At 52.7% G+C, this 14,090-nt stretch overlaps 2 protein-coding genes across 2 annotated transcripts in view; one reads left to right on the top strand and one right to left on the bottom strand.

The window, feature by feature from the left end:
- LOC119107380 (protein furry) overlaps window positions 1-3,502 on the top strand; it is a gene marked incomplete at its 5' end in the record, with an annotated part of 110,482 nt that extends 106,980 nt beyond the window's left edge. Inside the window, 4 exon segments of the mRNA XM_037230813.1 lie at window positions 741-914; window positions 1,422-1,474; window positions 2,307-2,395; window positions 3,189-3,502. Of these exon segments, the coding sequence (XP_037086708.1) occupies window positions 741-914; window positions 1,422-1,474; window positions 2,307-2,395; window positions 3,189-3,346 (474 nt within the window).
- Window positions 3,503-7,378: 3,876 nt separating this feature from the next.
- On the bottom strand, window positions 7,379-7,921 carry LOC119108496 (fatty acid-binding protein, muscle-like). The gene has a single exon (XM_037232072.1). It carries the CDS (start codon window positions 7,867-7,869, stop codon window positions 7,471-7,473), a length of 399 nt encoding a protein of 132 aa, XP_037087967.1. The 5' UTR covers window positions 7,870-7,921; the 3' UTR covers window positions 7,379-7,470.
- Between the last annotated feature and the right edge of the window lie 6,169 nt (window positions 7,922-14,090).

Genomic DNA, 14,090 nt, shown 5'->3' with positions numbered 1-14,090 from the left:
CAGTACATAGCAGTTGTTACTAATCATTGCATATCAGCTCATGCCAGATAGTTTGGAGCATTTTCTGCTGGTCAGTATATTCATATGGGCATATGTCAGCCGTTATGTATCCGACATTGCCAGTCAGCATATGTCCGCTGCCGGTGAGAGCGTACTGGTTGACACCAGGCAGTACGTACCAGTGTTTGCGTGTCAATGTGCGATTATGCAGCAGGTGGACAAAGTCCTTATGGTCTGTCACAGCGTTTGGACTTACGGGCCGTGCCACATAGGCAGGGCGTGCATGGTCTGCCTCAGTGTCTGGAGTGGTGCTGTTCTGTTTCGCCGACTAAAAACTGTCTGTCTGCTCTGCTCCAGTGTCTGGACGTCACGTGCGTGCTCTGTCTCAGTGTTTGGACGTGACGCGTGTGCTCTGTCGCAGTATCCGAACGTGACGCGTGTGCTTTGCCCAGTGTCTGGACGTGACGTGTGTGCTCTGCCCGAGTATATGGACGTGACGTGTGTGCTCTGCCCGAGTATGTGGACGTGACGTGTGTGCTCTGCCCCAGTATGTGGACGTGACGTGTGTGCTTTGCCCCAGTGTCTGGACGTGACGTCTGTGCTCTGCCCCAGTATGTGGACGTGACGTGTATGATCTGCCCCAGTATGTGGACGTGACGTGTGTGCTCTGCCCCAGTATGTGGACTTGACGTGTGTGCCCTGTCTCAGTGTTTGGACTTGAGGTTTGTGCTCTGCCCCAGTGTCTGGACGTGGTGCGGACCACGGTGCCTCTGCATGGCTCGCTGGACAGCGGTGGACCGCTGGACGAGACTTACATGGAGCTGTGCCGCACCCTGTATAAGCTACACTTCCAGCTGCTGCTGCTGATGGAGGGATTCGCCAAGACGCTCAGCCTCATCAGCGTGGACGCGCAGGTGGGCGTCCGCTCCACGCGGCGACGTCCCCCACAAATGTGTCCGGTTCCACCCGCGTGTCATGCAACAGGTGGTCTGGCTGAGCATTCAAGTCCGGTTGAAACGGAGCTAGTTAAACATGATGTTCTTCCTCTTCCGTTTGGCTACGGAAACTGGGTTCCTTCACCACATCGCCTCCAACCCATCGCTCAGCCCCCGTTGGGAGCGCTTGTGCTGCCACTTGTGCCTGGGCGTCGGATGTCTGCGCCGCCGCCGCCGCCGCCGTGTGGTCCCACCCTGGATCGTGTCGTCGCGGAGCCGGCCGCTGTCTCCGACGCGCCGGCGGCGGTGGACTGAGTGGGCGTCGCCCTCCCGCCGCAGGATGTGGTGGACCTGACGTCGGAGGTGACCCAGCTGCGGTACGCGCTGGGCCAGCTCCAGCTACAGACGGAGCAGGAGCAGGAGCTGGAGCACGAGCTGGCCGGAGCCGTCTCCTCGCCGCAGGAGGCGCGCGCCCGCCTGCTGGAGCTGCTGAACGGCGAGCAGCTGACTGCCGCCGTGCGCTTCTACAGGGCACACAGGTGAGCGGCGGCCACCGCCGAGCGCCGAGCGCCCGGCATGGCGCGGCGCCGCTCAGGGCGGGAGAGCGGCGGCCGAGGCGGCGCAACATCGTCCCAATAAAATCGGTGACGCTTACACGCATGAACTGGTTCAGTATCCGGGTTTGAAACTTGCCGCTGTAAAACTTGGTGCCTTGGTGTCGTAGAAATAGTCAAGCGCCCACAGTTTCATTGGTTGTGATCCGTGAACATCTACAAGGGACTTAATGGCTGAAAAAGCGACGTGGGATTGTTAGGAGCACGGCACTTAAGATGCTGCGACTTCTTAACAGCAATGCCCATTACAAGAAAAGGGATGTTATCAAAAGGTTGTACTTAGCTTATGTCAGGCCACACCCAGGTATTGTGTACAGGATTGGTCCTCATGCTTCCAAAAAGATAAAGACAGGCTGGAAAGAGTACAGCGAAAAGCAACTAGAATAGTAAATGGGATTGGCAACTGGCAACAACTCTGCAGGAAAACAATGCAACCACGCAACTTTGGAACTCGTCTTTGCTGGAAGGGGAACCCCTTTATGCCGACTTATGTTGATTGTTGTCGTGGTGGAGATTATCGGATGGTAACACGTTTTACTGGTGTGAATATTACACGATTATTCTTACAAATTATTTTTAAACGCGGTCCATAAGGGGTTTCCTCTCCTACGTTCCCCTAATGCACGCAAGCACGTTCGTTTAGAAGTATGAGTGAGGCCAGTTTATGGCCGGATTGGTGTGTTGGTGCGGGGCGTGTGTGCGAGCCGTTCCGCGTCCTCTGCTCACCGTCGGCGTGCCGCCGGGCTCCGTCCGTCAGGGGCCAGTTCCCGGCCGAGCTGACGCACGAGGCTGACGACGTCTCCACCGTGATCGACCTCTTCTGCCACATCCGCTCCGAGGCGCAGCGTGAGTGCCGCTGCCGGCCGCCGGTGCTGTCCGAGCCGGGCGCTCGAGCGCGATGGCTGCAAGTCGGAAAGGTGGCGTTCAATTGCGCGCGGGATCCTCTGTCAGTATACCTGGACGTGCTCTCGTCTCTCGTTTGCCAGGAGTCCCTACCCGTTGGCTACGGTCGGTGGTTGTGACCCTCCTGTTTTGTGACTGTTTGTGTGTATGTCGCTGATCAATGACTCATTGATCTGCGATCATCCACCGATACCCGTGGTCAGCTGGCTTGGGCGCTCCTATGTCTGATAATGTTGTCAGTAGTGATCAGCCATAGTAGTGATCAGCTGGACCAGCCGTGGTCCAGTAGTTTAAATATCCCTGAACCGCGATCATCCACCGGGTTCCAGGCCGTTGTGGCATGGTTACGTGGCCTGTGGATGGCCGACCCACGATCAGCCGTCTCTGGATCCGTACCCGCGGCACTCTGACCCAGGGCTCCCCAGCATGTAGTCTCCTGACCTGCAATCGCTGGTCAGCGGCTCGTGTGGTCGCAGGCCCGCGGGTCCCGCCCGCTCTGCCCTTGACGAGCACCATCTCAGCCTACTCGTGTCGGGCTGGCCCAAACTCGCCGCTCATCTGTGGTCCCCTGCTGTGCGGTCGCCGTGTCGTCGTCCCTGGGCCGCAGTCTTCCTGGACTGTTGTCTACCTGACTGGTGACCGTCCCGCTGTCGGTGTGCGCCACACGACCCTGTCGCGCCGGGCTGCGTCTGGCCAGCGTTGTCCGGACGCCTGACTTATTGGCCGCTGTCGGCAGCTGTCGTCTCGCTCAGCCCCACCACGGCGCTGTGCGCGGCCTGCGCGGCGCTGCAGGAGGCCAGCATGCAGCTGCTGTCGGCCGTGCGCGGCCTGGAGGGCTGGCAGCGTCAGGAGCGCCGCCGCGCCGACAGCGCCCTCCGCAAGACCGAGTGCTGACCGGCCAGCGCTGCCGGTCCAGACAGAGACAGACATGCAGCTGCTGTCGGCCGTGCGCGGCCTGGAGGGCTGGCAGCGTCAGGAGCGCTGCCGCGCCGACAGCGCCCTCCACAAGACTGAGTGCTGACCAGCCAGCGCTGCCGGCCCGGTCAGAGACAGACGTGCCGACGGCGTCCGGGGCGGGGCCGAGTGCGCTGGTCGCAGCCGGCCCACGCGCGGCGCGTGGGCCGGCGCGACGGTGCTCGGTCGGGCACGCCGCGCTCTCCACGCCGGCCGGACGCCGGATGGTGCGCGCCAGGGAGCCGGCCGAGTTGGCTGAGTCGGAGGCTAGTGCTGCTCGCAGTCTCCGCTTTAGGTGTGAGGTGACGGGTTTGGCAGCGCTCCGCTCGTATAATGCGTGTGCCGTCGGTCGCCGCTGCCGGCGGCTTGGGTCGGGTCCCGTGGCAGAGGGCAGGGGTCCGGACTCATTCCGCAGGCGTGGTGTGTGTCGTGGCTGTCGCCGTGGGCAGCGGTGTCGGCAGTGCCGGCGGCCGCCCCTGTCGGGAGGGAGACCGAGCCCGCCGCCAGCCGTGGCGGGGCTGCGCCCGACCCCCGGCCCGGCCGGCGGCGCCGGGCCGGGGGTTACCGTCTATCGGGACGCCAGGTCTGAAAGCACCCGCTGGCTTGTCTCACTGTGCTGTGGAAGTTCTTGTGATCTGAAAGTACGCTGCGTATCTTGTACGTGGTGATGCGGCGGTCTTATGGTGCGCGAGTGTGTATTCTCTGTTTAGGTGCCCGGCACCACTGGGCAGGGCCGACGCTCCCCTTGTCACTGTGTTATTCAACAGGGCGAGCTGTGTGGCTCCGACGTCGGCAGCGATCCGCTCTAAAGGGCTTGTTTGTGTTGACTTGGTTCACGCATCCTCTGCCAGGAGGCTGCATACAGGCAACGCCACGTGTCCAGATCACTCAGCATTTTGGCAATTGCAAGTGAATTGTGAATTATATATGAAGCACAAGTGCGTGACGGGCATGAGCATCAGGCGTTTTCACGAATGAGTTGTGTGCGAGTTGTTTACAATTGTGAAATATGTCGAAAAAGAGCACGTACGAGGGGAGAGTGTGACAGGCGAACAGGCGAAAGATGCTGTGACAGATTTGCCGGTGTTAACACTCTTTTAGAGGAAGGGCGTTTTAGAGGAATTAGTTCTACAAGCACAGGTCTCCAGTTTAAGCTAAACGGCGACGTATTTGGAACAACGCCAAAAAGCAGTTAGATATAAATAGAGAGAAGCCACTAAATATGCCTATGAGGAATCCTTCAAACGTATCGACTTTTTGTAATCATTTCGCGCAATATTCATTCGTGAGAACGGTTATGCCCGACTCCTGCGCGCGTGTCGGCGGTCGCATGCCACAGTTACCATCTAACCCCATACTGGGCCGCACGGACCCGGAGTGGCCGTGTTGCCGGGCTCGTGTCCGGCCTGTGCGGCCGTGCGGCGAGCTGTCCGGGCCCCGAGAACATGAGCTTGAACGATCGTTTGACACCCGGTTCGCATGAGTCAAGTTCGTTTTCCCTGGGAGAGATGTGTGCAACGTTGTCTCCAGTGGACCACTCCGGGATGATTATATCGCTGTGGAATATACAAGCCAGTGAGCTTTACCGGTGTTTTGTGCCCAGTGCGTCATCACAGCATCATCATCGCGCATCACGCTCCGCGTGTTTTAGAAAGCCGAGCGCCTGGTGTGTTTGGCACACGACCCGTGGGACGTCCGCTGACGCGGCGCCCGCGCTGGAGCGTACTGGAGCCGGCCGCCTGTGCCGCTCTGTCCACCTGGAGTAGATGGACAGCGACGTGGTTTGTGCTGGAGCGAGCCGACCCGTGGGACATCCGCTGACGTGACGACTGTGCCGGAGCGTGCTGGAGCCGGCCGCCTGTGCCGCTCTGTCCACCTGGAGTAGATGGACAGCGACATGGTTTGTGCTGGAGCCAGCCGACCTGTGCGTGCGCCTGGAGGGCTGGAGCAGTGGAGAGAGCAACAGGCTGAGGGGCATCAACAGTCGGGGCATTCAAAACGATTGGCACTGTATATCAGGGGGGGGGGGGGGCACAGCGGCGAGTCCAGTGAACTCACCCCCGACATCGCGTGATGTTCGCCGCCGGTATTGTCCCGAAGACGTGCGTCGGTGCGCTGAGCGCCTCCCACAGACGGACCAGGCCCGTCTGCGCTCCCGGCGCGCCAGCTGGCTCCGGCGAGATAAGCGGTGTGCTTTGGTATTTAGCGGAGAGACAATCTTGTGTATGGATGCGGATGAAAATATGCTGCCGACCACTGGCCGTGGTAAATATAGAGTTTACTCACATAGCCTTTCGGGCTTAGAAAGACAGATGTTGGACATTTTCATGACACAGAAGTCCTTAGGCTGGAATCGAATTAAGGTGTGAAATTATCAGGTTTTATAGCTCTTGAACAAAGTTTACCTTTAACTTCGCCGCGGTGAACGCAGCCGAGCAATCGCAGCCAGCAGCCCTGTTTCTTGCTTGATATTACAGTATTTATTTGAAAGGAGCCGCAGCCTCCAGAATTGTCCCTAGTTTGTACTGGCGACATGAAAAGCGGTCGGGTACTGATGCAGGCAGAATCACTAACAAAAGGTTCAAAGATGTCATATGTATCCGCTCACAGTTCGCTTGGAACGTGACGATGGGCGCACTGATACTCGACGTCGTGCTTTTCAATTCAAAATTATAATGCGTATAATTACTATAAACAGTTATCTTGTCATGACTTGCCGCGAGAATAGGAGCCCAGACATGTGTGCGACTATCACTGTGATCGGTGAAGTCCGGGCCTTCGTAACGCCTGGGGATGGGCTGGACTTCGGTTCAACCATATGAAACGGCACCAAAGCAGAAAAGGACGAACGTAATATTGCCGGTGTGATTACGTCCATGCCTGAGCTCACTTTGTCTCGACTCTGCGTGGAACGTCATGTGGAACAGGTGTTTTAGATGGACGTTGGGCAATTTTGGAATGAATGAAATGCACAAAATGTCCATAGACAGCTTATTCGTGGCGACTCGAATGGTTTGTGAAATCGTGATGTGTGGTAACTGTCGAAAAAGATGTTACAGCACCAGGCGCCAACCCGCAGTCGCCGGTGGTCAGCGTGGCTTAGCAGCCGTGAGCGGTAGAACGGATGACTAACATAAACGGTGTTATTGGTTGAAAATCCAATCGGATTTTGAACTGAGTGAGTTGCTGCCAGGTGTGAACGTTGATCAAGTGGCAACAGTCACTTGCCAATGCTGATGGTATTAGTGTCATTGCATGTTATGAAAACGTATTTCTGTTTTACGAAAGAATGCGGCAGAAACCAACACAATGACAGCAGACGGAAGCACCTTGACACTGGAGCAGGGCAGCTGACAGTCAGAGGCGACCCTCTACCCTCGTCGGGTCCGGTGCGGTACTTCTCCGGTCTGTTCTGCGATGTGACTCCGCCACAGCAGCATGCCATTGCTGTAGCGGTTGATGAACCAATTGGAACGCAGCGCTGTGTTACATTTTGTCTTTTACCATGTACGTCCATAACATGACAGCTATGAATTCGTGTGTCGTACTATTTACACACCTCGGCTGTGATGGACTGCATGAAACAGCCACATCGCAGTTGAGTGTTTGTTTAGTTGGTAAATACTTAAATAAGTGAGTAAATACTCAAATAAAAGAAATGCTTATCCGTCAATGTATGAGGAGATACGGCGAGGTGTGGCACAAGGATCAAGATGATGTTTCCAGGTACTGAAGCTGAGATCTAAGATTTTCGCCGATTTATGCAGGAAAATAGAGCTAGAAAATAGAAAATCGAATTATAGAAAATACAAGAAGGGGCAAGTTTTTGCTAGGTTAAGGCGATTTTGCACGCTGCAAATCGTGAATGTAAATTTATAGCGGGAGGCACCACAACGTGCGCATCATTTTCGCGGTTGTAGTTTGAACAGCTATGCACTTGTTCGGAATGAAGCCAGAGAGAACAGGTGCTGCTTCATGTTGCAGCATGTATTGCGGTAGTTACAGACGATGTTTTCGCCTGCTGCGTCCAGTTGGCAACCGCAGCGGTGGCCGCCGCTCCCCGCCTACTTCCTCTGATGTACCCTCACGGATACGACGTCGCCGACCTTGCTGGTCATGATCATTTGCGAGTCGGTGAACTCGCGCGTGATCTCCAGGTCCAGGCCTTGCTCGTGTCTCTGCGTCTCAACCAGTTTGTTGCCCTCCTTGGTGACCGTTCCGGTCACCGCCCTGCCATCTTGCGCGGTGAACTGATGTGGCTGACCCAGGTCAAACTCGCGCTTGCTGGAGTGGATGGCGCTAGCGGTGCTGATGGTCCAGTGGTCGCCGTCTACGCTGACGTTGACCTCAGGCTTGAGGTTCAGCACTATCTTCCGCTTCGCCGCGGCTACTCCCAGCGCCGTCAGTAGGGCCTCGTCGTTGTCCGCAGAGACGAACTGGTAGGATCCGGCGAACTGGACCATGTTGCAGGCGAGGAGACCGACACCGTGCGATAGCTAGTGCGACAGGCAGAGCGCGACTGAGTATGGGCAGACCCCTTGCTATCTCGACATCTTTGTTATGCCGACGTTCTGCTTTCATTCACACTAAAAATACACTGGTGGAGCCGAAGACCCGCACCTGTCCCAACGTGGCAAAGCGCTTGGTTAGGTGTGTGAGAGTGTTTGAGTCGTTGTTGACAGCGTGTTTGCCCAGTTGGTGAACAAGAAGTCGTCAGTGCTTCTGTGAGGGCGTCACAGCACGCCTCGGTCGACGAGTCACCAGGTCTACCTTCACCCAAGTAGCGCACATAGCCCGAACGAAGTCTATACTCAACTTAAATGCTTTTGACCTTCTGTCTGGAGTCATGTGTGGTGAAAAACGAGAAGTCCAGGAGGAGGTCCACGGAGGGGGGCACGGGCTTTCCCGAGGCCCCTCCCTTGGCGGCACTCTGGCTGTAACTGACAGCGATCGTGACGAGCTTAACAATGAATGCATTGAAATTGAAACAAAGGTATTATTTTTCTCAACGAAGGCATTGCGGTTCAAACGAAAAACCTTAGTACCAAACTAGAAGGATTTGGGAGTAAATTTTACATGTGGTCTACGTGACGGAAACTTTGACCACGTGCTACAGTGATGCGCTACTGAAAATTCATGAGCATTGCCCACACAGTGCCGGATTTTTTAAAGATCCATTTTGTTGTAACATACCGCTGATGTAACTTAAGTGAACCATCTTTCATTCATTTCTACACTCTTTTCAACCTGGTAACTTTCTTATTGCTGGTTCTTAGTACCTACGTGTATCTAACTCACGGAGGCGCCCAGTAGCAGCGCCCAGTAGCAGCGCCACCCAACGTACAAGTGGCTAACTGTCCCTTGCCATTTGCCAAGGAGGCGAACATAGCCCCCTCCAGTCCGCTTTCCGCAACGTGAGCATAGGCGTAGGAACGTTTCAAAAAGTGGAGGGGGGGGGGGCAAGCTCAAGGTGTACTTCAGGAACTTTTTCTGGAAAGCGAGCCCGATGACCGGCGACGGGGGGAGGCGTGGGGATGGAGGTTGTTATCGCTATTTATTCAAATGTCACGGCTGCTGTGCGAGATATGCATCTAGAGCTGTTCATCACTGGTGCACAATCTTGCCTATTCGACTCATATGTTGTTTGGCAAATAAGGATATCCAGCTTCTCTAGATTATTCGTCCATTTTAACATTGTCTTTCCTGTGGAGGCGAAATTCCACGAGCGGGTAAGCATTTTGGGTCATAAAGGAAGCATCTGCCTCCACATTGAAGATGCCAAAATATGGTCTGGATATAGGCTAGTGAAAATTTTGAAAGTGGAAGTGATGGCTCGCAGTGCGACAGATTTTTTCATGCGTCTTCATTTCGCTGGCTGCTTTTCAAGAGATAAGACTTGTCGCAGCATTTTGGGCGGAAACGAATTCGGGGGCTTGAAACCGCCAGAAACAATGCGACAAGAGCCGTAAACTGGAGATTCTCTTTTAAGAATCAGGTCACATAATAACGCCCATCTGTCATATGTTTCTTATCTCGGCCCTGCTCCTGTCCACCGCTGGCCCGGGTGTCTCGCGCATGACTGACTGCGAAGTGATCGTACGGCTGCTTTTTTGCATACTTTTGGACCAGCGTTAATACTACATGGTGTATGGAACACGTGTTGTACACCTGCAGCAGTATCTTTTTCCGAACTATCTTTCCCCATACCACACCATCGCAGAAAAATAGCATCCGGGAAGCTGTCGGCCTTAGGAATGAATTGGCCCAACGGACACTTCATAGCCCATCGTGCAACGTACACGACTTGATCTGCTTTTGTGTGTAGGCAGGGGCGTAGCCAGAGCCTTGCCAAAGGGGAACACGAGGCTGACATGCGCAAAAGCGACATAATTTTCATCTCGGTTCTACAGACATTGGGGACATCACGAAGGTAGATTGTGGATCGATATGTTTGGTTCCCATTTGAAGATGAAAATTTGATTGCAAATCGAGTGGTCAACAATGCGTATTATTAACATGCGCGCTCGCAAATGTTAACAACAAAACCACAACACCAGGCGTTGCAGTCTTCATAGTCCGCGGAGGGTTGGTTCATCAGCTAATATTTAGCCGTGTCCCACAGGTAGACGAAAATGATAACGTTTCTGAAATGATTATCTTTAAACACTTTAATCGACTAGTAAAACAAATTATGTGACGTAAGTTTGAGCATACGCACTCAAAAATTTTAGAAACACAAGTCTCGACTTCAGACGTTGTAGTCTCCGTAGGCCGCGCAGCGTCGGCCTAGCAGTTAATTCTGAGCTGTGGCCAACGGATGGACGAAAATGACGACGCTTCTGAAAAGTATCCTTGAGCGCTTCATAATATCAGATCTTACATTAAGAAAGTAGTCTGAGTGCATATTTCACGTGTGCAATTTTTTGACTGATGAAAAGAACAGATTGGCCGCTACAGCACCGCGAAGTGTGTCAGGAATGTGGTGGTTGAACGGGAGGAGTGAAAGTAGGATCTCTATTTTTCGTATTTTTTGCCAGTATTTATCTATCTAGAAGATATATTAACGTGGCGCCCGCCGTCTGATGGCACTTGCAGCGGCCGAAACTTTTCGGTTTTACGAAAGTTGCAACCCAGACCATCCTTGTCATTGCTCTCGAGGTTGCGTGCGGGTATGTTTAAGCCTTTTGACGTAATTTGTTTCACCAGTACATTCTGAAAAAAAATGATCGTTTTTGGGCAAACCTGGTATGACCTTGCTCGTTTTTCTAAAAGCTTCTTTCGACCCATTCTATCCAACCATAATGAGACCCCACTCTACTCAACAGTAATGAGACTCCTTATTTCCTTCCGGGCAGGGGACTCTTGAGTAGAACACCAGGGGTACATTACCGTTTCCAGTCAAGGGCTGAAGGGCCTTTTCGTCTCATCGCTACGTGTCTTCCGGCTATCATTCTGGTGACACGGGGTGGGATCTCCTGGTCGATCCGGAGGCCATAGAAGGATATATCACATCACATTGTGATGTAATATATCCCCAACACGGGAGGCCTTCTGACCCGCGCAGTTAGCCCCGAATCAGCACAGGAACCTTCATTGATGCAACAACACCCCTGATCACCGCAGGTAGTCTAACAATTGTCATATAGACTCTCATATAGTTCCGTGTTTTTCTGTGTTATTCAGAGATGTTGAGTTCTCCCTGACCGTAAATTGTAGATGAAATGGGGTTCCTAATTTGCATTGACATGGGTAACCCTTGGCCGCCTTAAAATGCTCAAGATCCTGTCATAACTGGTTACTGATAAGAAAACTACCTAATATGGTCTTGAACATGCGTGCTCGCAAGTCATAACAACCGCCTCGACGCCCAGCGTTGCAGTCTCCAGCCCGCGTGGAGCCAGCCTTGCGGCTGTAGCATTAAGGCGATGTCTGGTGAACAAGGCAAATCAGCACGCATCTTCAACGTAGTGCAAAAGTAAGCCAAATGCAACATTAATATGAGAAGTGTGGGGGGGGGGGGGGGCAGCTAACATTGCTAGCTCCCCACCTTCAAGGGTGGGGAGCATGGCCCCCTGCCCCCCCCCCCCCCCCTTCCTACATCCATGGTCTCAATGGACCAAAAGTAAAATGCACAAAATACAGCAGAACACATAATATGTGGCATTTTGTTCCGTACGCACTGGATGTACACAAAATGTCTTGCAATCTTTTTCCACATACATAATATGTGGCATTTTGTTCCGTACGCACTGGATGTACACAAAATGTCTTGCAATCTTTTTCCAGTGGAGTTGTACGTGAAAAAACAATGTAGGCACTGAGGCTTGTTTAATGAACACCTGGGGACACATGCTTACGGAGAGCGTACGCTCATAATAAGGGGAGGAAGTAGTCGACATGCATGCACCAATGGCACACATTATGCCTTACCCAAACTTTTAAGTGCACATTCCAGCAACGGCACAACACGACGCGGACCATGGATATAAGGAATCGCTGCGCATCGGTAAACTTTGACAGAGGATAAACTCGCGAGCACCATCGTGAAATATCGATTGTTAGCGCTGTTGTTCAGGCAAGGTACGTCCAGCAATAGCCGCCTGCTGATTGATTTGAACACTGATTTTCTGTAGCGAATTGCTTTTTGATCTGCGATACAGTTCACCGAAACCATCCGGCCCAGCCATCGACGTCTCGTGCAAGCCTTATCATAGTGCCGCGTGCCTAACATTACGATATGGAAGCTTGCATGCTTGATTATTTAATACTTTTTCTTGTTAGGATCTGAACAGATTTTCAACGGTTGCGATCATTCACAAGCCTTTTGAGAAGCGCGTTTTGCGTTAGCTCATTCACGGGTGACCACGTATATTACCTGGACCTGTTGAATTATCATTATATTTTTTGAAATATTGGCGTAGAATCTTGCGTAACCAAGTGTCTCCCGGTGTACTGGAGTACCTGCGTTTTTGGCATAGATTTCATAACTGTGAGAGAAAAGTCGTGTGTGTGTGTATTACAGTACTGTTGTAAACATTAACGGATACCACATGTGTAAACGTTGCCTTTTTTCTTTCAACGAGGGATGAATTTCTGGTTTGCATTCATGCGATGAACAGAGGCGGTGTCACCAACTTCCCTCGTAGGGCGAGCATATCTCAAAAACCGAAGTTGTCTCCAGATTTCGCCCAATTTACAAACTAATTTCCTAGATACATGAAATTAAGCACAGCCACGTCTCAGCCTCGCGGAATCTTATGACTTGTTAATTAGTGCCTCCTCTTGGACTGGTGAGACTTTTAGTAGCAGCAACGCCGTCGTAGCTCAATCAGTTAGTGCGTGCTGCCCAGCCCACATTTGACGGTGTGGATAGGTTTAAATATCCCCGTTATTCGTCCTCAGCGCTCCACATTCACTATTCGCCCCATTTCCTTTCAGCTTCTCATCTAGGAGAGCAGACGATTCTTCCGAAGTCTCCTGAGCGTGGGCGATCCGAGCGTGGGTATTCCACGTATAGATCTTCCGGGCATTAAGTCTTCTGAACATAGTTTTTCTGACCCTCATCTTTCCCAATTCGGGAGACAGGCTCACCGTTGCTGCTTCGTCAGCGGCGAAACTGCTTCGTTCCTTTATGATATGATTTACGGGAAGGACAGCCGTCGAGGACAACAGCCGTGTTTTGACACCTTGAATGTATTTTTAAGCGCTTGGTCCCCACTCAGGGTTCCTCGCTCACGACTTGGCCGGTTGTCACGTTTACGCACTGAAACTAGACTCTCACACAGCTTAACATTTACGCACTCCTCTATTCTGGATTTTTCTTCTCGGCATTGATTTAAATGAATATTAATACATGGTCCAGTTCAATCAGGACTCACATGTCACATGCCTCGGTGCCCGCTTCAAAAGGACCCGGCTTATAATCCCCCCCCCCCCCCCACCTCTGAAAAGATATCCCATGTTGTTCAGGAAGCCCCCTGGAAAAGCCTTTCCTCAACTTATATTTCCTGCTAATGCCAAACCCGATAAATTGATGCGGGGAATCCACATAAACGAAAAGTATCCACGAATCTCTTGGTGCACCAGCTAATTGCTCTAAACGATATCATGTGCAGTATCTTGACGACAAATGGTAATTCATTGAACCATATCCTATGATTTGTAATGTAGCGTGCTTTGTGATATTGTACACCTTTAACCTAGAGCCCAGTGATAAGTAGATCAGAAACAGGTCATTAACCCGATAGGAGGCCTAACTTATTGATACCCATACTTTCACCTTTTTTGCAAGGTTTACGCCGTTGGACGCGGTAGGCTAATTGTGGTGAAACGTGACAGCGATCACTTAGAATAAACAACAGTTGCATCAAGAGGTTCTAGTTACATAGAGATATGACCAAACAGCGAGCACGCCCCCGGTCAGACACAGAACAAGTTCCACGCCGGCTAAGGGCAAAGCTGCGACGCTTTCACAGCAGCTCGACGCGCGTCCAACGCCCCACTCCACGGTACTCGTCTCGTATTCAGCCATCACTTGCAAGCCTAGCGCGGCCTCGCTGACCACCAGCATCCGGCACCATGTCTACCCCGGCGTGGGAAATTAATCCGCTGTTATGCAACCCACCGACCGCACGCTTGTAATGTTCGTACTGGCGTCGACTGTATGAGCAACGCTGCCTACCAA

This window comes from Pollicipes pollicipes, unplaced genomic scaffold (genome assembly GCF_011947565.3).
Source record: "Pollicipes pollicipes isolate AB1234 unplaced genomic scaffold, Ppol_2.1 Scaffold_6686;HRSCAF=7923_pilon_pilon_pilon, whole genome shotgun sequence".
Classification (NCBI taxonomy): Eukaryota; Metazoa; Arthropoda; class Thecostraca; order Pollicipedomorpha; family Pollicipedidae; genus Pollicipes; species Pollicipes pollicipes.
This window is presented reverse-complemented; position numbering and strand designations above follow the sequence as displayed.